The sequence below is a fragment of the Gobio gobio genome (assembly GCF_949357685.1).
Source record: "Gobio gobio genome assembly, chromosome: 18".
In the NCBI taxonomy this organism is placed as follows: Eukaryota; Metazoa; Chordata; class Actinopteri; order Cypriniformes; family Gobionidae; genus Gobio; species Gobio gobio.
This window is the reverse complement of record NC_137111.1, coordinates 33,401,759-33,427,122: the sequence shown is the minus strand read 5'-3', so window position 1 is coordinate 33,427,122 and position 25,364 is coordinate 33,401,759. Positions and strand designations below refer to the sequence as shown.

The 25,364-nt window shown below is 39.3% G+C and overlaps 1 protein-coding gene across 3 annotated transcripts; it reads right to left on the bottom strand.

The window, feature by feature from the left end:
* Nucleotides 1-5,387: 5,387 nt before the first annotated feature.
* On the bottom strand, nucleotides 5,388-24,866 carry LOC307142007 (rap1 GTPase-GDP dissociation stimulator 1-B). Of its 3 annotated transcripts, none has more exons than XR_013818409.1 (15): nucleotides 24,296-24,500; nucleotides 23,015-23,119; nucleotides 21,274-21,396; nucleotides 19,850-19,975; nucleotides 18,222-18,429; nucleotides 17,419-17,544; nucleotides 17,095-17,238; nucleotides 14,407-14,538; nucleotides 14,159-14,293; nucleotides 13,489-13,614; nucleotides 12,192-12,331; nucleotides 11,980-12,106; nucleotides 8,201-8,329; nucleotides 6,625-7,868; nucleotides 5,388-5,581 (listed from the first exon to the last, which is right to left on the bottom strand). XR_013818409.1 is itself a non-coding variant. In XM_079842524.1 (14 exons), the coding sequence occupies exons 1-14, from the start codon at nucleotides 24,306-24,308 to the stop codon at nucleotides 7,741-7,743; spliced, it is 1,683 nt and encodes a 560-aa protein (XP_079698650.1). In that variant the 5' UTR covers nucleotides 24,309-24,866; the 3' UTR covers nucleotides 5,390-7,740. The 3 variants fall into 3 exon arrangements, 1 of the variants encoding a protein (XP_079698650.1); XR_013818408.1 differs by having other exon boundaries at nucleotides 5,390-5,581; nucleotides 18,222-18,350; nucleotides 24,296-24,851; XM_079842524.1 differs by having other exon boundaries at nucleotides 5,390-7,868; nucleotides 18,222-18,350; nucleotides 24,296-24,866.
* Between the last annotated feature and the right edge of the window lie 498 nt (nucleotides 24,867-25,364).

Here is a 25,364-nt window from a genome sequence, read left to right as displayed (position 1 = left end):
CAAAATGTATGGACGATGCACTAGCACCCCTGAGACAGAAGGGGGTGCGCATTCTCAACTACCTCGACGATTGGCTGGTTATAGCCCAATCAGAATGTTTGGGTCTCAGGATCAATATGGAGAAGAGCAATCTATCTCCCACCCAGAATATTTCCTTTCTGGGAGTATGCATAGACTCCATACGAATGAACGTGCAGCTTACTCTAGAGCGCGCACGCGCCATCCAGGACCGGGCGGCTTCATTCAAAGTGGGCACTTACACTCCTCTCAGAGAGTTTCAGAGGATGCTGGGTCACATGGCCTCAGCATCAGCAGTACACGATCTGGGTCTACTGGGCATTTGTGCCCCCTCCAACACTGGTTGAAATACCGTGTCCCAGTCCGGGCGCGGCACTCGGGCTGGTTACGCATCAAGGTGAACCACAGCTGTGTCAGAGCTCTGGCCCCTTGGAAAGCGACCGCATGTATCAAGTGTGTGTGAACATGGGCACAATCCCGAGATGGAAAGAAGTTTCCACAGATGCATCCAACCTAGGTTGGGGTGCCCTGTATCAGGGCATGCCGATCTCCGGCCTGGGGGCGTTATCGGAGAAAAGGCTGCATATAAACTGCCTGGAGTTGAAAGCGGTCATTCTGACACTGAGAGCTTTCCTCCCGTACTTAAAGGGACATCACGTTCTAGTCCGTACGGACAACATGGCAGTAGCGTTGTACATAAATCGCCAGGGTGGCCTGAAATCACGCAGCCTGCATTCATTGGCGAAGCACCTCCTTTTATGGGCAAGGCGCAATCTGAGCTCGCTAAGAGCAGCTCATGTGCCAGAAGTCCTGAATCAGGGTCCGGATATGTTATCCAGAGGCAATATTCCCCCAGGGGAGTGATCGCTGCACCCACGAACGATTCAGTTGATTTGGAAGGTCTTCGGCGAAGCGAAAGTAGACCTGTTCGCCTCAGAAGACAATACTCACTGCCCAATATACTTTTCCAAACACAGGGATGCGCTGGCCCACGATTGGCCCAGGCTCCCTCTGTATGCATTCCCCCCGGTTGCTTTGTTACCTCAGGTAATCAAAAGGATCAGAGAGGAAAAATGCTCGGTGCTTTTAATAGCCCCGCTATGGAGAGATCAGTTATGGTTCGCAGAGCTGTCCCAGATGCTGAACTCAGCCCCATGGCCAATACCGCTGAGGAAGGACCTCCTCACACAGGTGAAAGGGAAGATCTGGCATCCCAGACCCGATCTATGGGCCCTGCATGCATGGCCCATCAATGGGTACCAAGGACCCTCCCGAAAAGGTGAAAAACACTATTTCTGAGGCAAGAGCCCCCTCGACCAGGCGGCTCTATGCTATGAAATGTATAGTCTTCTCAGACTGGTGTAAGGCACGTAATCTGAACCCGCAGTCATGTGAGGTGACAGACGTGCTTAATTTCCTCCAAGAGCTAATGGACCCGGGTCGTTCCCCCTCCACGCTCAAAGTTTATGTGGCTGCTAGAACAGCGCACCATACACAAGTGGCTGAAAAGCCCCTGGGAAAATGTGACCTGATATCACGATTCCTTAAAAGGGGCCAAGAGGCTTAACCCCCCTCAGTTATGATATGGGACCTTTCCATAGTCTTACAGGCTATGAAAAGAGCACCGTTTGAACCATTACAGTCAGTGAGCTTTAAGCAGCTTTCACTTAAAGTTGCTTTCCTGCTGGCTTTAGCATCAGTCAAACGGGTGGGCGACCTGCATACACTGTCTGTGAATGCATCCTGTTTAGAGTTTGGGCCTAGCGACTCCAGGGTCGTCCTCAAACCTAGACAAGGGTACGTGCCTAAAGTGCTGTCCACCCCATTCAAAATCACAGGTCATCTCGCTTTCAGCTCTGCCCTCTTCGGAGGGTGAGGAAGATGCAAATCTGCTATGCCCAGTCAGAGCTCTGAGGGCATATGTAGAACGCTCAGCTGCCTCTAGGCAGTCGGAACAGCTCTTTGTCTGCTTCGGATGTTCCTGCCTTACAAGCAGGTATTCTCTCCATATGAGTGTGCGTAAACACCTATGTGAACATAAGCATGGCTTCATTCTGTATATAAATCCCGACCTCGTCCGGCTATACTTCATATCCTACAAGGCCCGATTATATCCAGCCTCCTTGGGGTGCCCTCATTACCCTCTTGGGGCCCACCACGGTCGGCTCCAGAGGCTCATTCTCTTTTGCTAAGGGCTGTAGCTTATACAGTTCGGGTGCGGGAGATCTAGCACGCACAGCGTTTTACATGGGTTCCCCTAGCGTACCGCTATGCAATACGAGTAATTATCTCGAAAGGGAACGACTCGGTTATTTAACATATCCTCAGTTCCCTGAGAGAAGGGAAACTAATATTGCGTAGCATGCCGCACTTGTGCTTGGCTCAGGGTGTCGATTCAGTCGATTTTAAACCCAAATACCTATGGCGTGACAGGGTCCTTTATAGACTCGATATGCAAATTCAGGTAGGCTTTTAGGCGGGAGCTCAGGAAGTCACCTCATTGGGCCTCCCGCTCAGCCGCCTCGCCATAGGTTCCCTGCAGTTGCAGCAGCACAGCCAATCAGCGTGTGTATGCGCACTGCGTTTTACATAGATAAAATTATTAAATATAATAATTTCTGCTTCATATTCTCGATTAAAGGCGTTTCCCCTAGCGTACTGCTACGCAATACTCGTTTCCCTTCTCTCAGGGAACCGAGGTTATGATAAATAACCAAGTCATTTTGTGAGGTGCCTTCATGCACAAACGCTGCTTTACAAGTCATTGTCTGATAAAGCAGTGAGGCAACAAGTCAGCTGCCTAAGTTTTCAGATGCAGCCTTTGTCACAATTGCGTGATATAAAGTCAGAATTCTGAGATATAAAATCGCAATTGCGTGATATAAAGTTTGCAATTACTCTTTTTATTTTTATTTAGTGGCGGAAACGGGCGTCCGTAGTCTATGGTTTCAACCAGACCGTAAAAAAAGGTTTTAACCGCACCAGGAAAGACCTCAATTGGATAGACCTACAACCAATCAGAGCAACGGAGTGACACATAGTTGTCAACAGAACTGTGTAAACGATCTTTGCCAGTGTTGTAAAAAGGAATTTAAGGATACACAGAGTAGGCCTACTTACCAACACGATCATCATTTTTGAGAGAAATAGTAAAGGTGAATATACGAACCAGTTCTCTGTTTAGGATACGTTACAACGAATTCAACCCAAGCTCTTGTGACTTAAATGCTTACATTACTGTTTATCATCTGTCCATCATCGTATAAAGCCCGCCCTGACAATTTAATTGGTCCGAACAGCTTCTTAGTTGCTCCAGAGTGGATCAAGTCCAGACCGTGTTTCCCGAATTCAAATGTTGTTGGCGGGGCTAAAGTCGGTTGGCATCCTGATCCAGGCTAGATCATAATTGGCATTAAATTAGACAGCAAATAGATACTTACTGAACTGGCTTGTTTCTAAGTTGTTGTTTTTTTATTAAGATAATGAAGGTATGCTCTCTAATGCTGCGTTCACACCAAACGCGAATTGAGCGTCAGGCGCGAGTGATTTCAATGTTAAGTCAATGGAAAGGCGCGTTGACGCGCGTCTGGAGGTCCCGCGGCGCGGAAGGCGCGTTACGCGCGGCGCGAAGGACGCGAATCCGCTTCATTCGCGCGTCCAGTTCGCGCGAATGGCGCGAATTGGACGCGAATTGAGCGTCTTGCGCGATACGCGCGTTACACGCGAATGGTGCTTTTGTGCATTCACGCGTTTGAAGCGAATTCGCGTCTGACGCCCGAGTTGAAAAATTTGAACTTTGGCGTCAATTCGCGCCGCGTTAACCAATCAGGAGCCTGCTCGCTGCTGTCACGTGGTAAAGTGACGTGTATGAGAAACCCTGCATAAATTAAAAACAGTACTATTGTGTCACAAAATGTAGTTTTAAGACGTTTTCAGGTGGGAATTCAGTTGTTTAAAGCTCAAATCTGTTGTTTATTTATAAAGAGAGCGCCTATTTAAAAAAAATAATCTTGTGTTTTTGGAGTTGTGAGATCCAGGCGATCACCGGGCAATCACTGCTCATAACCCCGGCGAAGGCAGCCTTTCCTCGGCCAGTCTTTCTGGCGTCTGCCGCTGGCTCTGATGTCCTGTAGTGGTTCGTTTTGTGTAGATCTAACGGCCGAGCTTTGCTCTCATGAATCTATAATTTGTTGTCTGCCAAATCGTTTTGACTGAGGGCAAAGAGAAGTTTAATAACTTTATATTTTTAGGATATTTAAATATACATGTACTGAAGATGATGTAGGAGTTGCCTGGACCACATTTGTGTGGCTATTAATGCTTAATATATATGTTTAATGAAAATGAAAAGAGGCAGAGTGGTGTTTTATGACATATTTCTCCTGGAGTGCCTTGAACGCGCGTCAATTTCGCTTCAAACGCTCGATTTCTACGCGCGTCCAATTCTCTGCTGACGCGCGAATGCATTCAAAATGTACGCGCGTGAAACTAGACGCGGTAGACGCGATTTTGACGCTCAATTCGCGTTTGGTGTGAACGCAGCATTAGGCTGTTGAAAAGACCTGTGCTGACAAACAAGTATTAATACGCACATCATACGCACTGAAATCTGCAATGAACGCATGCCTTCTAGTCAAAGTAGTTTCAATTGTCTCCATCTGGTGGTCAGTATTCATAAGTGGTTCACTAACAAGACGTGATCAAGAGGGATAGCATTTTTATTTTTAAACTTTCTACATCATCCATGTAACTAATAATCTAGCATGTTATTTCAAATAGTCATGTAATTATAAGACAATAGTATTATATTATGAAGTGTGCTAGTGTATACATTATATATATATATATATATATATATATATATATATATATATATATATATATATATATATATATATATATATATATATATATATATATATATATATATATATATATATATATATTTGCAATTTGCACCATTCAAAACACTTTGAAAAATTGTTTGTGAAAGAAGATACTGTGGAAACATTATTATAAGTTTTCTATTTTAATATATTTTAAAATGTTATATATTTTTTTCCTGTGAGGGGAAAGCTAAATTCCCATTACTCTAGTCTTCTGTCATATGATCCTGTAGAAATCATTATATGTTGGCTTTACAGTCTCTTTTCTACATCCTTGCTGAATAAAAGTACAAGTGAATTTCTTAAAAATGTTCTGACCCCAAACTTGTTGTGTGTGTGTGTGTGTGTATATATAATATATATATATATATATATATATATATATATATATATATACACACACAATATGTAAATACATACATTATTTAGATATTCATGGTTGATTCACGTCTAAACATCATTATATAAATAAAACCAGGCATTCTCTGCTGTATTTCCACTTTATTGCCAGAAACAAGCTGTTCTGGTAAACCGTACACTTTACACACAAAAATAGTCTATTTATTTAAAAATGTAATCAACACCCATTAGCGCAGGATCTATGAAGGACGGATGGATTTTGTGCTATTTATCAAGCTGTGAAAAGCCTGGTGATCTTCAGCGCTGCATGAAGCCTTCTAAGCCTTCACACAGAGACTGCAGAACTGTGTGTCTGAGCGGGTGGTGAGCAACATGGGTGCTCCTCAGGGAACGGTCCTGTCTCCATTTCTATTTACTCTATATACCTCAGACTTCAATTACAACTCAAAGTTATGTCACCTCCAGAAATTTTCAGATGACTCCGCTGTGGTTGGTTGCATTGAGGGTGGGCAAGAGACGGAATATAGAGCACTGATCAACAACTTTGTGAAGTGGTGTGGAGTGAACCATCTACAAATAAATGTAACTAAAACAAAAGAACTGGTAATCGATTTCAGAAGGAAGAAAGATCATCCCTCACCTATTTCCATTCACGGCAGCGACGTAGAGATAGTGGACTCCTATCGGTATTTAGGGATCCATATAGATGACAGACTTGACTGGACAAAAAACACAGAAGCGATCTACAAGAAGGGCCAGAGCAGACTCTATTTCTTGAGAAGACTCAGGTCCTTCAATGTGTGTAGCAAGATGCTTCACATGTTCTATCAGTCTGTCATTGCTGGTGCCCTGTTTTACGCTGTAGTGTGCTGGGGCACGGGGATTAAAGCTGGAGATGCCAAAAGGCTGAATAAGCTTATTAAGAAGGCAGGCTGTGTCATTGAATTAGATCTGGAATTGTTTGGGGTTGTTACAGAGAGGAGAATAATGGCCAAGCTGTTGACCATTACAAACAATACCTCACACCCCCTCCACGACATGCTTGCTGGAATGAGAAGTACATTCAGCAACCGACTGATCCAGCCACGGTGCAACAGAGAACGCTACAGGAGGTCATTTATGCCTACTGCTGTGAGACTTTACAATTCATCCCTGTGCAGAAGTACCATTAACTCTTTATTTTAGAAATTAGGTTACTATATCTGTCTATTTATTATATGTGTATAGTAAGTTTTTATGTGTATTGTGAGTACTTTTTACTGTCTTCATGTATTGCTGCTAACGCACTTTAATTTCCCAACTGGGATCAATAAAGTACTACTACTACTACTACTACTACTACTACTACTACTACTACTACTAATTGGCCACTTCCCAGCAACCTCACATATTCAGCTTGTTAAATCTGAAATGTCTGATGTTGCCCCCAGGCCATTTGTCTCTGGGAAATATACAGGCCACACGCACACTCATAGACACAGTCTCCTCTGACACAGTAGTCACTAAATTGTTCTGTTTTGTCAATCGTCTGAAGTCTGACCTTGACGGAAAGTTTTTAAGACATGGATACAAAGATGCAAACACAACAACAGCATTTACACAACACTGCTAGAGGTATCGATGACGATTGCTTTTTTATTTAGACTTAGGAAGCTCAAGAACTGTTCTTGATATGTTTCTGGCTATTGCTTTCATGATATGGAGATTCAGGTTTGTTCTCATGGCTAGCTAGGAATAAATGATCAACATGATCAAAGAATCTGCATTAAAAAGCCCTACACAAGAAAACTAAAGTAGTAAGGCCAGCTATGATATGAAAATAAACGTTACAACCCGAGACATACTATTTTCTAACCATTTTTTTTTTCATTCCACATTTTATAACTTTAAGATGAAATATCGATCAGCAGTTAACATACTCTGATAAATGAAACCACAAGACAAGTATAACACTACTCATGTTAACAGCAGTGTAGTACATTGGTATGCAACATAAAATTAAATGTTTGTTATGAATTCATTTCCATGGATAGACAGCAAGCTCATAGATAGATACAGCTGCTTTGCTAGATCTAGTGCTCATACAATGGAAGTCCATGGAGAATATGATTGCAGATATTTACCAAGTTATTTTCCACTGAACACCCCTCATGAATTTATGAGTTGTTTCTCTATTTTCTTGTTTAGGAGGGCAGCAGGTTCATTACTGATGTCTGATGGATAGTCTGTCTCCAAAGTGTCCCTGTCCCTGGGATAGCTGACAACAAATGACATCTATCATGGCCAAACTGACTTCTTCCTACTTTAGATGATGAAATCACACCACCTTTTATCTGAAGTGGTTGGGGTGAATTGATATTGCTTTGATCTGACTATATGCCAAGCTAGATGGATAAACTTTTTTGTTTTACTGTCCTTATGGGGATGAACTGTCTGAAAATATCCCCACAAGGATGACTATGCAAGATGTGCCAGTCTAAGCAGTTTCAGAAAGAACAGCCATCACCGTGTCGGCCTGCTTAGCCAGCTTTGTGCTGGTGTGAGTGGACAGTTTGGACAGGGTATCCCTCAGGTTTAGAGATGTTATCTGCTCCCTTAACATGCCTGTAAGAGAGAAAGAGAAGGCGAATGATGAGAACAGGTAAATAGGAAGATATAGTTTTGTTCAAAACTAGGGCTTTCAAATTGTATATGCCTGTTGTTATACCCAATCTTATAATGTTATAGCGCTTTGAAACTGCATAAATTTGGACCTTCAACCTTTTGGTTGCCATTGAAATACATTATTTGGAGAAAAATCCTGGAATGTTTTCCTCGAAAAAACTAAATTTCTTTTCGACTGAAGAAAGAAAGACATAAACATCTTTAATGAGATTGGGGTGAGTCTATCTATCTAATCAATATTCACATCTTCTTGTTAATTTTGTGGTACTGACTGGAATTGGCTAGGCTGCAGATGAGGCCTAAAGCACTGAATTTGACCTCCACGGCTACAACAGGGTCATCTAGCATCTTCTGCAATGTGGGAAGGAGATCTGCATCCAGAAAAGGTTCTTGGACCGCCTCTGCAGAGAAGAGAAAGTGGCATGCATATAACTAGATTAGAGATGGTATATATGAGGACACCACATAATTCTAAAGTTCAGTGACCAACCTACAAGCAAAAGGGCCAATTCACACTGCAAAGAAAGACGCCGACCAACGTGGACAATCGCCTGATTACAGTACATCACTTCTCAGACATCCCACAACCCGACAAACAGCGATTCAACATGTTCAAACCCACATGGAAATAATCTATATGAACATATATGTTTTAATATAGGTTTTGATATAGGTTTTTAATATATGTGACAAAATTGGCCGTTTTCCTATATTATATGTACATATATGCACATATGTGTACATATATGTGTACATATATACACGTGCATACATATACCTATATGCACGTATATATGCACCTATATGTTCACCTATGTACATTTTTTTTGTTGCTACATTTAGACTGTAATGACCTTTCAGCCATATTCATCTAAAAACTGCATTAAGACAATACAGAAAACATTGCATTTTGCATTGCATTTGGTGGATGTAACGGTGAATGGTTGGATGTGTATGAGCTGTAATGGGAATCTGGAAGTGACTTGAAATTGGAAAAAAGGCTTGATTGACAAAATAAAAAAAACGACAAACCATTTTGTTATACATTTCCTTCTTTTCCACTATCTTCATTCAAGAAAGAATCGACCTTGTAAATGTTTCAGGAAAACGTGTAGACATTATAGCTTTCCATCTCCTCTCACCTAATTGCCATAGTTAAAATCCATAACTTGCCAATTACATGTGATACCAATTTCACGTGTTTGCACATACATAAGTTCTTGCATAATTTTTTTTAGTTAGTTCTTAGTTATTGCATTGATAATAGATAATATTATGTATGACAGTTGCCAAAGTGAGATATGAGCTACAAAATGACCAGATCCTGCCATGAGCTAAATAGGAGACATCTTGTATGTATAGAGCTTATATGTGGATATAAAGAAGCAATACAGGAGACCTATATGGCCTGTATATGCACATATATGCACCTCCATTTTGCCTATATGTGGCATATATACGCATATATGCAGCATATATATTATCATATATGCTGTATATATGCAGAATATTTGTGCATATAAACTGCATATAGGTTTCATATATGTGCATATCAGTGATGCGCGGGTTGATCCAAAATGAGCCGGTGCCCGCGGCCACCCGCGGTTACCCGCGGTTACGAGTCATCCAAAAATATTTTTAATGATATTCGGGTCACGGTCGGTCGGATCGTCAATAAATCCTTATTTACCTTTTGAATGTTGAGCGTTATTAACTTTTGAATAAATGCTGACGCGGGACAAAATGCCCGATTTCCCAAAACGTTGAACTGAGCAATGCCATTGTACCATTTTAATAGGCTACTTTTAAACGCATTTAAAGTCAGTTTTATGTATTTTCTGAGAGGGGGCGGGATTTTTGTTGGGAAAGTCGGGGGAGAGACGCACACTTCGATTAGACTGGATAAACACATGCAGCATCTTAATTGTTAAGAAAATTAAACGAAATAAATGAATAAATCAAGCCTGTATTACATAACACTAGGCTATATCATACAGCATTCAGAAAAATAACAGTTTGCGCTCCTAAGGGCTTTCACACTTTTCCAAATGTTTTCCAAATGTGGGCTGATGAATTCTTCAAGCCGGGTCGAAACATAAACATCGCGTTCATCAATAATATGCATCTGGAGCTGAAATGGAAAATGATGGGCCGCCTCAAGAACTTCCTGCTCTCGCTGCTGCACCTCTGAGCACCACGCCATGGCCTGAAACATTTTCTCAATGGCCCAATGAGCTACGATGAGCATTTACTACTTTTAAAAAATGCGGGTCAGGAAGCGGGTCGGGTACAATATTTTCTTCTTTTTTTTTTGCGGTCCGAGTTGCGGGCGGGTTAGTTGAAAACGTCGGTCGGGTGCGGGTTGTTTATACATTGACCCGCGCATCACTGGTGCATATATCCTCATATAGGTTCTTTCCATGTGGGAATGGCACAAACAAGAGGAGACCAAAGCCAACAGACACCAACAGGGCTAACGCACTGATCCGATAAAACCCTTAGTGTCTGTTGCCGTCTGTTGGTGCAGTGTGAATTGGCCTAAAAACTGTCAAGTCCTGGTCACATCAAGGTTGATAACTATTTTAAAAATAATTCTAAATTTAAAAGAATAGCAGAGCCCAAACCACTAATATTACGATATCACTGGATTTTTCCAACTGTTAGTATTTGAGTAAAACTGTCAAAATAAAAATGTGTCACATTTTTCGTTTTGAATCTATTAATCATTCATGCACTGTTTTATTGATAAATAATTGTCAATAATTGACACACAGGCTGCATACCAATGTATAGTTTCCAACTATATTCTAGGTGAAAAACTGAGAAAGAAAAGAGTACCCGAATTACCTACTACTTTCAACAAGGTTCTGAAGTACACATTCAATGGGCACTGTACACTCCCATGAGGCCACATGAGAACATTTGTGAATGGCAATGAAACTGGCGCTGTAGGTCACATGATAGTGACTACATGACAAATGTAGTACGTCCGGATTACATTACATACTACACATTTACTTATTCTTACAATTACTTATTCAAAAAAAGTACTTACTCAGGGAGTGTGCAATTTCATATGCAGCCACAGTAGTGATGTTTCTGTCCAGAATAAATAAGCGTTTTTGAACTAATCAAGTAAATGAATGGTTCAATGACTCATTGTGACAGTCACCTGCCATCACCTACTTGTGCAACAATGAATTCTGCAGAAAGAGTCACTAAAAAAAACCTCACCGCTAACACAGACTGACAGACTGAAACACACACAGAGGAGTGAAGTGTTAAAAATAGCAAAAAGTCACACTGTCGGGCTACATATTAGCACTTTTGGAATACCAGGAAGTTCTGCCAGATCAGAATCAAGCAACGTAACTAACAACTCTTAAGTTCTATATTCTATTAAAACTGTTATGGTACACATAAGGTACATCCCAATTTGTGTACTATTGTATGCCATTTTTATTGTATAAATAAATAGCGTGTTTTGATATAAATAGTAACTTTTTTGCCACACTAACAATTCCAAAAGAAAAATACCTGATGAATGCTATGTCTGAAATTACCCCCTTTACCCTTATATAGTGCACTATTTGAAGGGACAGCCATTTGTAGAGGTTACGAAATCATAGTGGACATTATCGAGTGCACTCATTCAATCCCATTATGCACCTCAATAACGTGTACACTCAACGGAATGCTATAGAATACATGCACTGTGAGCGCAGCACCAAATTAATTCAAATTAATTAATGTCTACAGAGTCCACAGTACTTCCAGCGCACTAGATTTCATTGACTCCTTCGAGTGGACTACATTAGTGAGTATTGTAGGGAATAATTAATGTGGGTATAGGGGCGAATTCGAGAACAGTAGAAGTGTTGTATGTTGGACACTTCATGCACTCAACTGTCGCAGCTTTCCATTTGTAGCGGAGGGGCTATTAGACTCCGATGTTAAATGATAAAACAACCTCTTAAAATTGATACACTAGTATGAATAGTGCATAGTACAAGTGTATAGTATGTCATTTGGGACACAACCATAGTCTTACCAATGTCTATTGCAGAGGCAATGGCCAAAGCAACTAAAGCCTCATTCTGCATGATGACGTGCTCACTGGTTGCCATTGAGATGAGATGTTGGACTCCATCTGCTTTAATGACAGTTTGGATGACTTCCTTTAAAAAGACAAGAAAGGGTGATATTTTAGATAAACAGCCCCAATGACTACAGTTAGACATACTGTGTGTGCCTAAAACTCACAGGGTTTCGGCTGTGTCTTATGAGAGCTGCTAAAAGGCGATTGGCCTCGCCTCTGACACCAGCGTGATCTTTAGCCTCGCACCACTCCATGACTCTTGTTAACAGAGCTTCATCCTTCCCTAAAACTGAAGCTGCTTCCTCTACGAGAGGGGGGTGGGGTGGAGAGTACAGTAAAAATGAAGAGAGAAAACATGCCAAAAATAACTGTTGATACATTTAATGTGAAATTACAAATTAAAAAGAGATACTGTGGAATCACTTCAAGGTTTGTTTACCTCTGTATTTAGTTACTCAGGTCACTTTTGTCAATCGTAAAAAAATCACTGGAGTGCAGACAGTAATTAAGTGTGTCAAAGCCCTTGCAGGCCTATTGTCTGCATACTGAGGTGTCTAAGGGCTCCCTCTAAAATAACACACTTTACTGAAGGGCTGGAAATTACAGCCTCCATGTTCCCTATATTTGAAAAACAGTTCAAAGTTGCGAGGAGAATTGTTAATTCATCAGCCATTATAGTCATTTGGCAGGTAATTGTATAGTTTAACAAAGCTTTTGTCTAAAAATTACAACCTGTCTATTGTCATGTCCTCCTCTTCAATGGCCAAATTAATATACTTTTTTTTACTACAACCAGGACTGACACACTTATTCAGTCTTTACATTGTATGCATTTAAGTGTCATTTTTCTCCAAAGTGACATTGCATTCAATATATATTTTATCAGTTCATGCATTCCCTGGGAATCAAACCCATGACCTTTTTTTAATAATGTTCTCAAAACATTAGCACAAATACATTATTTGTCCATCGTACATGGACATTTTTTTTTGGAAACTTTTAACTTTATTTAAATGTTATTTTGGAGAACATTCAAAAGTAACGTTCCAATAATGTTTGGAATTATAAAATGGAATTTTCCCACATAACCAAGAATTAAAAATAAAATAAAAACATTTATATGGTACTCATTCCCCTTTATAAACAGGGTCTTGCATTAGAGAGCAATTGTGTAATATATATATTTTTTTAAAGAGTCAAATTGTATTCAGACCCTATGAGGGTAAAAACAAACTGTTTTTTTGAACGTTCAGAGAACATTTAGAGATAACCTTTTCATAACTAAATAGCAACGTTAGCAAAACATTTTTAAAACACATTTTTGTTAGCTGGGACCATACACAGTTTAAAGTACATGAATGTTTTAACCTTGTTTCTGACTATTGTTAGATAAACTGCAAACTAGTCTCTTTAATCTGTGACCCAAAAATTCACATATATGCAGTTTTCTTCACTCGTTACCTTGGCCGTCCACCATCATGCGCAAAGTGCCCAGTAGTTTGAACTGGACTGGGGGCATGTTAGAGCGCAGAAGGGTCCTGATCCTTTCTGTGACTCCATCCTCCAACATACGCACCTTATTGGAGGCTACATCAGTGAAATAGAGGGAGCAAAATTACAGAACAAAGCTGAAACTTAGACTGATTGTGGCAGCTGGTTATGGCAAGACATAATTCCCAGGTTGATTAATCACAGTAAATTATGCCAATTCTTTTGTATTAAAAGTATTCTAAAATCCTATGTTTAAATATGCAAATTCCTTATCTATTATCTATTTAAATATGCACTTATTTGCATACATTTACAGAACAAAAGTCTGAGCATTAGATAAAGCCAGGTTCAAAATTGTTTCATATTGTTGACATACTGTTAATGCCCAGAAAAAATGTCACCATGTTTTTAAAAATAAAATATTATATAAATCAGGCAAAAGATATATACATAATAACCTTCAGAATATAAATAGGAAAAAAACTGGAACGTTTTATTGCTCGAGATCAGTGTCCCATACACACTGCTCTTCAGCCATGCTGGTCTTTTCAGGAAACTCAAAAATGATTCTCATATACTGTATTTACAGAAGGCAGCTTGATTATATTGAACTATATGGAAAAGAACAGAACCGAATAACCTGGAATGGCGAGATTTCTAAGTGCACTGAGGCCAGCGTGCTGCACAGATACATCTCCCTCTGCTACATGTTGCTCCAACAGGTCCAGAATATGAGGAACAACTCCTAATTCCAACATCTTCACACAGTTGCTGTCTAAGAGCAAAAAAGAGTGGACACTATTCTTATAAATCTGATATACTTGAGAAAGTTGGAGTGATTCAGACAAAACATTCACTAAAAAAAACAATCTGTATTCATCTCCTCACCATTTCTGGCAAAGTTAGCAATGGCCAGAGCTCCTGATAGCTGCAGCTCAGTGTTTGATGACTGCAGCCAGGAGAGAACATCCTGATACACCATCCCTGTCCCTTCCCCAAAACACTTCTGCATTGATTCATCTGTAATGGAAGGCAGATGCTAGAAAAGGCCTAAATTAAATAAAGGATGCTGAATTAAATGGATCAGTCATCCATCCATTTTGGTAAATAAAGGAAGCTATATAAAATAAAACAATAGTACTGTTAGTATAGTACTGACACTCTGTTACTGGTGATAGTTTAAAAGTGGATTAAAACTAATATATGAAGTGATATGAAGTTAGAGGTAGTAAGTAGTATTTATATACTATTGCAATTTTTGTATTAATATTTTTAATGAGCTTTTATTTTTATATTCAGTTTATGTTTCAGTTTATTTTTAGTAATGTTGTTTTAACATTTCTAGGGCCGGATTTACTAACAGCTTGTGCAAACCCTCTTTTGGCATTAAAAAACTACTGTCAGGATTTACTAAAGAAGTGAAAAATAAGCAGTGAAAAGGCGTGGACAGGTTTGTTTTTTTTGCAGCTGACCTTATTGCATATGTATTTGTTGTAGTTTCCCTTTCAGACACAAAATTTATGGGAGAAGAGTACTTAAAGGTGCCCTAGAATGAGTTGAAACAATATTTTAAATTGTTCTCTGATTTCTACATAGAGGGTATGTGACTTATTTAAGGGCAAAAATTGTCCAGATACTGTTTTACAGGTCCATTTACAACCCTAGAAATTGTCTCTAGAATGAAATGGTCTGTTTTTGCCTTATTTGGAAGGGTCATGAATATTAATGTGGAGTTCTGCTCTGATTGGCTGTTTCACTGCACGGCTCATTTCAGTAGTAGCAAACACATCTATACTGTCCATCATGACAATGGAGAGATTATGCATCCAACCTTATATGTTTGATCCTGTTTCTGACGAAGATGCAGATTTTGAGGAACAACCAATTGTTTTGAGATTGGAAATGGACTGAGTGGTAAGTTCTGAGTGGTAAGTTTAGTCTTTATTTTCAGTAAGAACCTGCAAAACGCAACGTCAGCAGTACTATAACTTCAGCCTACATGTGAACTAGCATATAACATTGACTTTACACGTTAATGCATAACGTCAGCAGTCACAACTTTGTTTTTAGCATTGTGAAAATATTTTAATTATTGCAATGCGTCACCGTATGATTTTACAATAATAGCTTCCTTACTTTGAATCACAAACTCTAAACAGCGAACTGGGTAGCGCGTAAATATGTTGTTTGTACCGTAAAGTTTTTTGTTTTAAGAAATTGACTAGATGCCTTGTTAAATGACTATCGCTTCAACTTAAGTGGTGGAGAAGGAGACTTTAGATAGAAGGATCGAGTGAGCTATAAGCATCTAAACTAACATAGTTAGCTCCTGAGTTATGTGTTGTTGATGACATATAGGCTAAATTATAATTATATCCGACCAAAGGGATTGCCATATGTATCTACTGTTGTATTTTGTAGATTTATAATGACAACACTGGCAGGAAATAATATTAACCTTTGTCATTTGACATTTGTCAAACTGTTATGTATGCTACTGGGAGTTTCCTATTGTTACTGTACTAGCATCTTGCGTTGGATCTAGACAACACAGGGGATATTATCGTTAATGTTGTCTCACTAAGAAACTTTCAGTTTAATCAGAAATTGTTTAGACAGTCAATAAGTGGATAAAATCACTACTTACTGCTTGCGGGAATATATATCAGACGCTGAGCGAAGCCTGCTTGATATTGTCCCAGCCTGGTTAGAAAAACTGTCTGTGGTGAAATAGGCCGAGTAAACGAACAACTCTTGATTAAATTGTCGCGGTATCCGGTTATAGATAAACATCAACCATGCTTGTTGACAGTTTTGTTCTGTGGGAAGGGTATGAAAAGTCCTCACGTCCCCTGCACAGCCTGGAACGTAACATTTATTTCCATGATCTGCCATTTTCACTATCCTCGAGTCACGCTTGTTTCTTCACAATACCTGCAGATCCGCAACTCCCGATGATTCGGCTGTGCAGTTGCGCTTGGCCTTGAACATTTGCTGGCATATGCAAATGTTGGGGGCGTACATATTAATGATCCAGACTGTTGCGCAACAGTCGGTGTTATGTTGAGATTCGCCTATTTTTCTGTGGTGTTTTTCACAAACGAGATTTACATATGAAGGAGGAAGCAATGGTGTTTGAGACTCACTGTATGTGATGTCCATGTACTAAACTCTCGTGTTATTCAACTATGCCATGGTTAATTCAATTTTTCATTCTAAATTAATCATGAAAGGTGATTTACTAAGGTTTGCGCTCGTCAATTTACTGGTGTTTGCGCCATTGGTCATTATGGAAATGATCCGGGTGCGTCTGTGTTCTTTAATGTGGGCGGGGTGCCGTCAGTAGATCACACGCAGAACTTTCCACTTCCATCTGCGCTTTTTTGTAATTGCGCTCTCAAGCTAATTTTCCCTGTTTAGTAAATCTGGCCCCTCATTTTCTAGTTTTTCATCAAATATTTACGTTTTATTTTATATCAGCTTTAATTCAACAAACAAAATTTGAACTAAATTAGCTAGTTAATAATAATTAGTTAATGATAACAACCCTGGTGGTGAAGTAATGGAAAGCCATACCTCCCAATAGGTGGGACACTATGAGGTTTGAAGCCACTTTGATGCTGCAGAGGTCATGTGTGTCAGAGCCACCCTGGAGAGTTCGAATCATTTCAGAGAGAGCCTCAGGCACGCCTGCTTCCACAAACTGCAGTTTCAGAGCATCTAAGAGTCATGAACATGCAATCACACAGGGATTTGCAAGGACACGCACAAGTACATTTACAGTTTACTTCTAGACACAGTGACTGAAGCGCAGGACATTTAATATTTCAACTAAAGTAAGCATTAATGTTTTGTACAATCCAGGCTCACGTATGGACATGGTTTGAATATGCAGCTCACCACTCTCTCCCAGTGACCCAAGAACCTCTAGTATGAGATGCCGGCGTTCAGCGTCCGGTGCCCGCTTCAACTGATAGGTCAAAACCTCCGCCACACCCACTTCTACCAGAGCCTCTCGAGCAGCATCTGAACACAGTGACATACCTCAGAATTAATCACTAGCTCTTATAAAGATTAGAGATATTATGAGAAAAAAATACCTGAAAGTTTCTGTAAATAAGAAAAGCTGAGAATGGGATGGCTATTAAATATGCTTTTGAATTTGGTAGCATATTGGCATGTTCATTTTCACTTTAAATTAACTTTGCCCTCATCTAACACTCACTTAAAGTTAATATTAATAAATATAAAATTTTTTATAACACTTTAGAAAATCTTAAAATGAATATCCATGTTTCATACGGTATATCATTGTGTTGTGATGCTTAAATTCACTTGTTTTTAAGTTTTTTAAAGATTTTTAATTTATTCAGAAAAAATAATATAGAATGTAAACATCGGTCATTTATTGGTTATGCAAATATAATAATAATAATAATAATAATAATAATAATAATAATAATAATAATAATAATAATAATAATAATAACCACAAAAAAATGATAAATAGATAAATAATATAATATAACATTTTAGGCCATGTAGTCTAATGGTTATGAAAATAAATAAATAAAAAAACAACAGTATTGCCAAAATAAAAAAATTAAAAAGGTGTATCCCTACTAAGTGTGCCCATGTTCAGTCAGCCAGTGTTTTTATGATATATGATTTTAGAGCTTCCCAACTCTCTATTTTTGTCTTACCCACATCAGCAAGGTTGCAGAGTGCCAGCAGGCAGACATTTACCAGCGGGTCATTCTCAGGATACTGCTGCATTATGGCCACCAGCCTAGGGATTACTCCATTCTCCACCAGCTGCGTCTGCTGAGCAGCTGAGAGAGAGAGACATGGGGCGGATGGGTGAGTGGGCGCACAGGGAGAGACAGCCAAGAGAGGGATGGGCATTGAGAGCTATAGAAGATGTGAGAATAATCATGGAGAGAAGAGCACAGAGAATGAATGGTGATTTATTTTATTCTGAATGTGTGCCATGAATGCTCAGCATGAACAGGTTGTCACAAACCAAGCCTCAACAAAACAAGAGCAGAATAATAATTTGCTGCGTCCCAATTTGCCTACTTATACTACGTCCTAAAAGGATGTACTCTTTTTGCGAAGAAAAAGTACATACTTTTGAGTGTGTAGCAGAATAGTAGGCAAGCTTACATACTACTTCGTCATCTTTAACGGCTCTGTCACTTAGTTACATGCATCCTGTCACACCGTTTTAAACTGCCCTCTCAATCATCTTGTCACAGTTAAAACCTTCCACATTCAATTTAATTGAAATGTCCTACCGTATCGGAGAGAATTGTAGTTGCACGTTGATCTGCCAGTCGTGGGTATTTCATGCGGAGACTCCTCTCATGTGTTTGCAATTTGAATATGATGATGTGTTTAAAAGTTGATGGCCAAACGTATCAATAGAAAAGTTCTCAATACTGTTGCAAATGAAATATAATGTGGATAACACTGAATAAATATATTTTAGTCAGGTTAGATACTGATAATTATTCACTCAAAGCCCTTTATCTAAACCTATCTACTTAACCGTCTGACTCACACATCTGTCATGTTTGTAGTTTTTTAAAACTTTTTATCAGTGTTTGTAGTTATAATCGAACCCTCGTTGGACTTGCAATGGGTTGAACAATATTAGCCATCAGAGTGTGCACGGATCTGCATTTCGAATTCTAACTGGAAATAGTAAACCATCCAGGCACCTTTGGAATACTTATTTCAACTTACTACGATTTGGGACATACTAATTCTATTTACGAATACTATTTAGGACGGATAGTATGCGAATTGGGATGCACCAATTGTATTTAAAGCATCTTGTTAGCTAGGAAGTTTTTACTTTTTGACTAATCACAAACTGCATAACCAACCTGAGGAAAAATTCAACATAGACCTGGACAAAAGTTCTGGTGCTTTAGAAGAAACTTTCATTTCAGCACAAAGGCAGAGAAAACTAGGCCAGGAGATGTTGACAAAAGAGAAAGTCAATCCAAGGACTTAGAAAGGATCAAAGAATTGCTCCACATCTTTATACCAGATGCGGATCACTGAACCTTAATACCAGGATAACTACAGGTTAAGAAGTTGAAGGACGCACAGAATCAAGATCCTGGCATTTATTATTCGAATGAAACTCTATGGTAAGAATGACAATTGTGTTAGAACCAAAGCAAAGAAGCTGAATGGATCTGTGGGACCAACTGTGGGACCAACACATCAAGACAAGGAGCTTCTCGAACGCACACCAAGCAGCCCTAACTTCAAACTGTCAACTGTTAATTCAGAGACTTGCAGGAACAGTTTCACTCACCATTTTCAAAGCAGATCCGTCCAATTGCACGGCCTGTGTGCAGCAGCTGGTCCTGGTCTGTGCTTTTCAGTAAAGGCATTAATACGGTCACCAGACCTGCTTCAATACAGTGATCCCTCACAGAAGCTAACACACACACAAATGCACAAACATCATGTTTTACATAATGGTGGTAACCTCAAATTGCTTTCTATTAAACTTCTTTTTCTATTAAGCTTAATATAATTACTTACATAATTGCATAATTAGTAACATAAAGATTACCCTAATCTTACCCATTACAAATACTTTGTTGTAGTAGAAACATTTTGGGAACAGTGAACAGTTCTTAGAAGAACCTTTTTTTTTCTTAGTGAAGAAAAATTTGAAGAACTTTTTTTCCAATATAAAGAACGTTTTGTCCAATATACAGGTTCCATGGATGTTAAAGGTTCTTCATGGAACCACTGATGCTAATAAAGAACCTTTATTTTTAAGAGTGTACACGTGAAATTAGACATTAGTCCTTCTATCAAGCTGTTTATATAACTTAGGTTGAAGTTTTATTTTCATTGTGAGGACACTTGGTTCATACATGGATGGACAAATATGTGGTTTCATCAACTACAGGAACTTTGGCCCTCTGAACTTTTTTTGTAATAAAATGACAGACTCCTTTATCTTACTCAATCTAATTTCATAGTTAGCAATTTATGTACGCAATTACACAATATTTTTAAAAAAATTAAGGCTTTGTGAGAAATGAGACAGTAAAAATATTCTGTTAAGTGATATTTTCCTTGATTTCTTTTAGTTTCACATATAAAATGTTTACATTTACATTTATTCATTTAGCAGACGCTTTTATCCAAGCGTCTTACAAATGAGGAACATAAGCAATTCATCACAAAGTCAACAATATTCATAGTATATTTCAACTTAAGCTACTGAATGACTTCACTTTTACAAAAAACTTATTAGGGTCAAAATAGTTCATTGTTGTGTAAAATGACATCACAACTAAGAAAAAAAATTGTACCTCATTATTTATATCAATTTCACACAATGAATATTGAAATGGTTTATGTTTATTTTACACTTTGTTTAGATTATCATAGTTTTTAATGTAATAATAATATTTTAATGATAGAAGTCCGTTTAATAATGAGTCTAAGCTAATCAGGTCTATCAACTAAGATTAATAAACGCTGTAGAAGTATTGTTTATCATTTGTTCATGTTAACTAATGTTATCAAACTAAACCTTATTTGATCAAATAAGTCTATGAATATAGAATATGAATATAGTCTATGAATATAGAATATAGCATTTGAAAAGTAATAATAAATGAAGGGGGGGGGGGGGGTTAAGAATGTGATGGCTAAATGGCTAAAGTTGATGAAACACCCATGTAAGTAACAGACTGTAATATAAATCTCATTTACCTTCTCTGGCCATCTCTGCCACCAGTAAGGTGACCTGAGAGGTGAGGGGACTCCTCTTCCTCAGGACTTGAGCCAGAATGGGCAGAACACCACTGGACACTATTTTTTCTGCTGTTCCTTTCTCTGGAGATAGAAATATATTAGATTATTTTCTTTGCATGTTTGTAATGTCTATATAATGTCTAATACACACAAACTGATATAAAATGTGTTTATTTAGATCAATAATAATAATATGGGCCCTATCATACACACGGCGCAATACGACGCAAGTGTTTGTTGCTAGTTTCAGCCCTACGCAGTTATTTCCACGACCAGCGCCACATTGTTTAAATAGCAAATGCACCTGTTGTCCCATCTGTTCACCCATGGGCATGCTGGTCTGAAAATGAGGTTGTTCAGCATTGTTGGCATGTTGCTATTTCGAGGCAACTGACAACGACTGCGCCATTGACCAACAAAAAACAGGTCATAAAACCTAGTCAATAGCGCAGTATTTTTTGTGTTATTTAAAGGGTGCGTTAGTAATATGCACCTATAGGCTCGTACACTCTGCTTATTACACACACAGGGACGCACAGCAGCACACAAACATATACAAAATAAAAGGATTCCTCTTTGGAGAAGCGTTTAGTCTTTCCGCTCGCAAATTCCGCCAAGGTGCAAGCGCAACTGGCTTTTAAAGGGAATGGGAGATGAGACTCTGATTGGTTTATTGCATGTTAAGCCCAAAACACACCCATGACTCATTAAGAGAATAGGTACAACCTTTTTGGACCATGTGCCTGGTGCCTACCGTTTTTTCCAACTGAATGTTTTAACAAAGCTTCCCTATTTTTCACTGATGTCAAACCACACTTTCTTCCTGTTGCTTCACTTTTTCTTTTATCTCCTCCCTCAGGTTTTGCTCTCTGCACTTCAGAGATGCTCTGACAGTGAAGCTGAGTAATCCGTTCAAATTCACAGTAGTTGACAAGGATCTGCCCCGGAGACAGAGATGCTAGTAAGAGGAAATCTGCCGTTAAAGTATGTTCTCCTCAACAACAACAACAAAAAAAAATATATATATATCCACAAGAGCCACAGTGGCAGGTCAAGCTGTCAGAGGAAGCCTAGCTGCTATGGTAACATCTCGTGTTCTTTTGCGGGGGCTGCTTTTCCATTTTTAGATTTTAACATTTGCAATCCGAAAGCACAAGAAATGTGCCAAGAAGGGCCAGCTGGTGCAAACTAATTTGTGAGAATGAGCAGAAGATGGGGAGTGAAGAGGAGAAAAGAATTAATGAGATTAACCCTTTCTCTCCTTCGCCTTCCCTCTCTCAAATGTAAATGCGGATTACTTGTCTCCTACTTGTGCCCCAAATCTGCTAGAAGGAAGATAAGCTGACCCACTGCTGCCCCCTACATTGGATTGTCTTACTACACACTCACATACACACATACTACTTCAAGGAAGCAGAGGCAAATAGCAGCTCACAGTAGGATGAGTGTGTAATGAGTGTGATGCTAAATGATGCCCTCACTCAGTAGGGCATCTGGCAACAACACACGTCACTTTCATATGCAATCATGGCTTTTTACAGGCTCTCGTATGGATCATGGCACCAGGATTGGATGTTGCAATAGATATACATATAGAAATGGATGAAAAGACGGATTTATGAATTGATGGGCTGACAGATACACAGAGATTTATAAATAGATTGAGGGGCAGTTAATAAGCACATGGGTGTAAACTCACTCTTCTCTAATAGGAGGGTAAGCAGAACATCCAGATGAGGCTTCAGCTCCTCCTCCACCAGCTCTGTACTCACAGTGATGGCTTTCAGGGCCTCGCTGAGAGATTCTGAAACACAATCATGAGTGTCTCCACATCACAAACACCACTGCACAACATTTCAAAATAACAAGCAGATATAATAGTGTCTCTGAGACCTTTTTCATGACGATTCATAACCATCCGAGTTATATAGATATAGTTGAGATTATCCATGCATTCATCGAATTTCCCATGTACATTATCATACAAAATTATATGTTATTAAGTTGATTTTGGTTATTTATTTGTGCATGCTCACATGCATCATTTAGATTACCATTACTCACTTAAATGTAATCTTTAGAAATAAAAAAAATGTAATACACTGTTACATTAATTTGTAATAAATAATCTGTATCTTCCAGATTAAATGTAATTTGCTAAATTAAATATTGAGCATGAATCATAATTTTGCAAAATTATACGTATGGATAAACTTAAATTTAAATAAAATACACAGCAATGTTCCATTAAATGAATGAATAAATGGTCTATTTTCATTTTCATTTCATGACTTCAAAGATCAAATGTGGACAAACATGTCAATGTGATTAATCTGCTGTGACATTCTTCACTCCATAAACAATTGTATGTATAAATGTGCACGCATATTATACAGCATACCACTATAATACATTAAAGGTCAAACAATATCTGCAATCGCACACTTTGATTATCACAGGAAGCAAAAAGAGCCAGAAAGAGAGAGCGAGAGACAATTCTGCATCTCTTCTGTAAGTAATCACCCTGATAATCCCTGGTAAGCAGAGTGAAAATAGACATAGAGGAGGGCTATCATACCTTTCCTTTCCCCAAACTCCCTGTGATCCATTCATAGGCACAATAGATATGTCCTGCGATATCAGCACTCTCCATTATAGGTGTAAAGGGCAGGGATGGAAAGCAGCAGTGCGTATGAAAGCTGGGCGGGGTTGAGGATACCCTGGGGCTCTCATTAACTCTGGGTGTCTGGCTCCCAGCATGCCCTTATTTTAACACCTACCCCGCTAAGGATACACCTCTCAGACAATGGGGTTCAGCTCACCTGGAGGGTTAATTACAATTCAATTGCTCCCAACCTAAGAAAGTGTGACCTTTAAAGGCAGAAGGTGTACGTGTTTAAAGTTATACCTCGTATTATGGTTAAAAACTTGCAGCAGAATCACAAATAGGATTTACAGAGAAGAGATTTGAATCACTCACCTATGTCTGCCATGACCACGGGTCCTCTGAATCTCCCTCCGAGCCTCCGTGCGTGTCTCAGCAGCGTGTGGTTAGAGAGGCAGCCCTCCTCAAGGCAGGATGGACGTCTCCAGCCCTGAGAATGCCTTAAGTCAGTAAAGCAGCCTAGCCTCTCCTCTGCTCCTCACCCTTCCCGTTTGTGCTGATCACACATGCGTATTCCTTCGGTCCCTCGCTGTCATTCACTCCCTCACTTTCACTCTGCGCCTCTCAGTGACGCTGCATCCACTTTGGCTAATTCACATGCCCTATTATTTTAGTGCGTCTCTTTCGCCGATGCAATCCTCCCTACCCCGGTCCTCGGCTCTCTGGCAGTATTCTTGCTGCCTCTCCCTCCTTCCCTCCCTCCTCATAATACACTCTAAATCCTAAAGCTGCTCAAAGCTCATCAGTTGACAATTAGACAGAGGAAGACGCTGAGACTGACACACAACACTCTGCGCTTTGCATTGCAGTTCTACCCCTTCATCTTTGGGTATTATTGCAGAGCAAACGTGAAATTTGAACACTGGGATCTGTGGCTCAGGGGATCAGGCAGCTATTTATCAAGATATTAGCAGGGCTGTCTCAGTGGGGGAGACTCATTTAAAGGGACAGTTCACACAAAAAAAATGCATTTCTTCATCATTTAAAGGGATAGTTCACCCAAAAATGAAAATTAGCCCATGGTTTACTCACCCTCAAGCCATCCAGGGATGGCTGTGTAGATTGAACCACGCAAAAAAGACAGTGAAACTGAAAGAGGGTAAAGGACTGATCACACAGAGAACAATAATGCGTTCACACACCAAATCTTTTGTTGATCCTAGGAAAAACATTTCTGTCTAACATAGTCCTAATCCTACCCACAATTTATGCCTAAAATCAGAGGGAAATGATAGGTGACTAGGATGACATATTAGACAAGTTAGGTGACTAACTTGGGATTAACTCTCAAATATGATTGGTTGATTGAAACGTTGTTCCAGGATCAACAAGGATGTTGATCCAGGAACATGTTCTACTTGGTGAAATTAAGTTCACCATTGTT

Coding starts and splice junctions, on each gene's coding strand:
- LOC307142007 (XM_079842524.1), bottom strand. Junction 21,397..23,014: donor TACCCTCCTATTAGAGAAGA/GTGAGTTTACAC, acceptor TTCTATCTCCAG/AGAAAGGAACAGCAGAAAAA. Junction 8,330..11,979: donor TGCCTCTGCAATAGACATTG/GTAAGACTATGG, acceptor TCTTCTCTGCAG/AGGCGGTCCAAGAACCTTTT.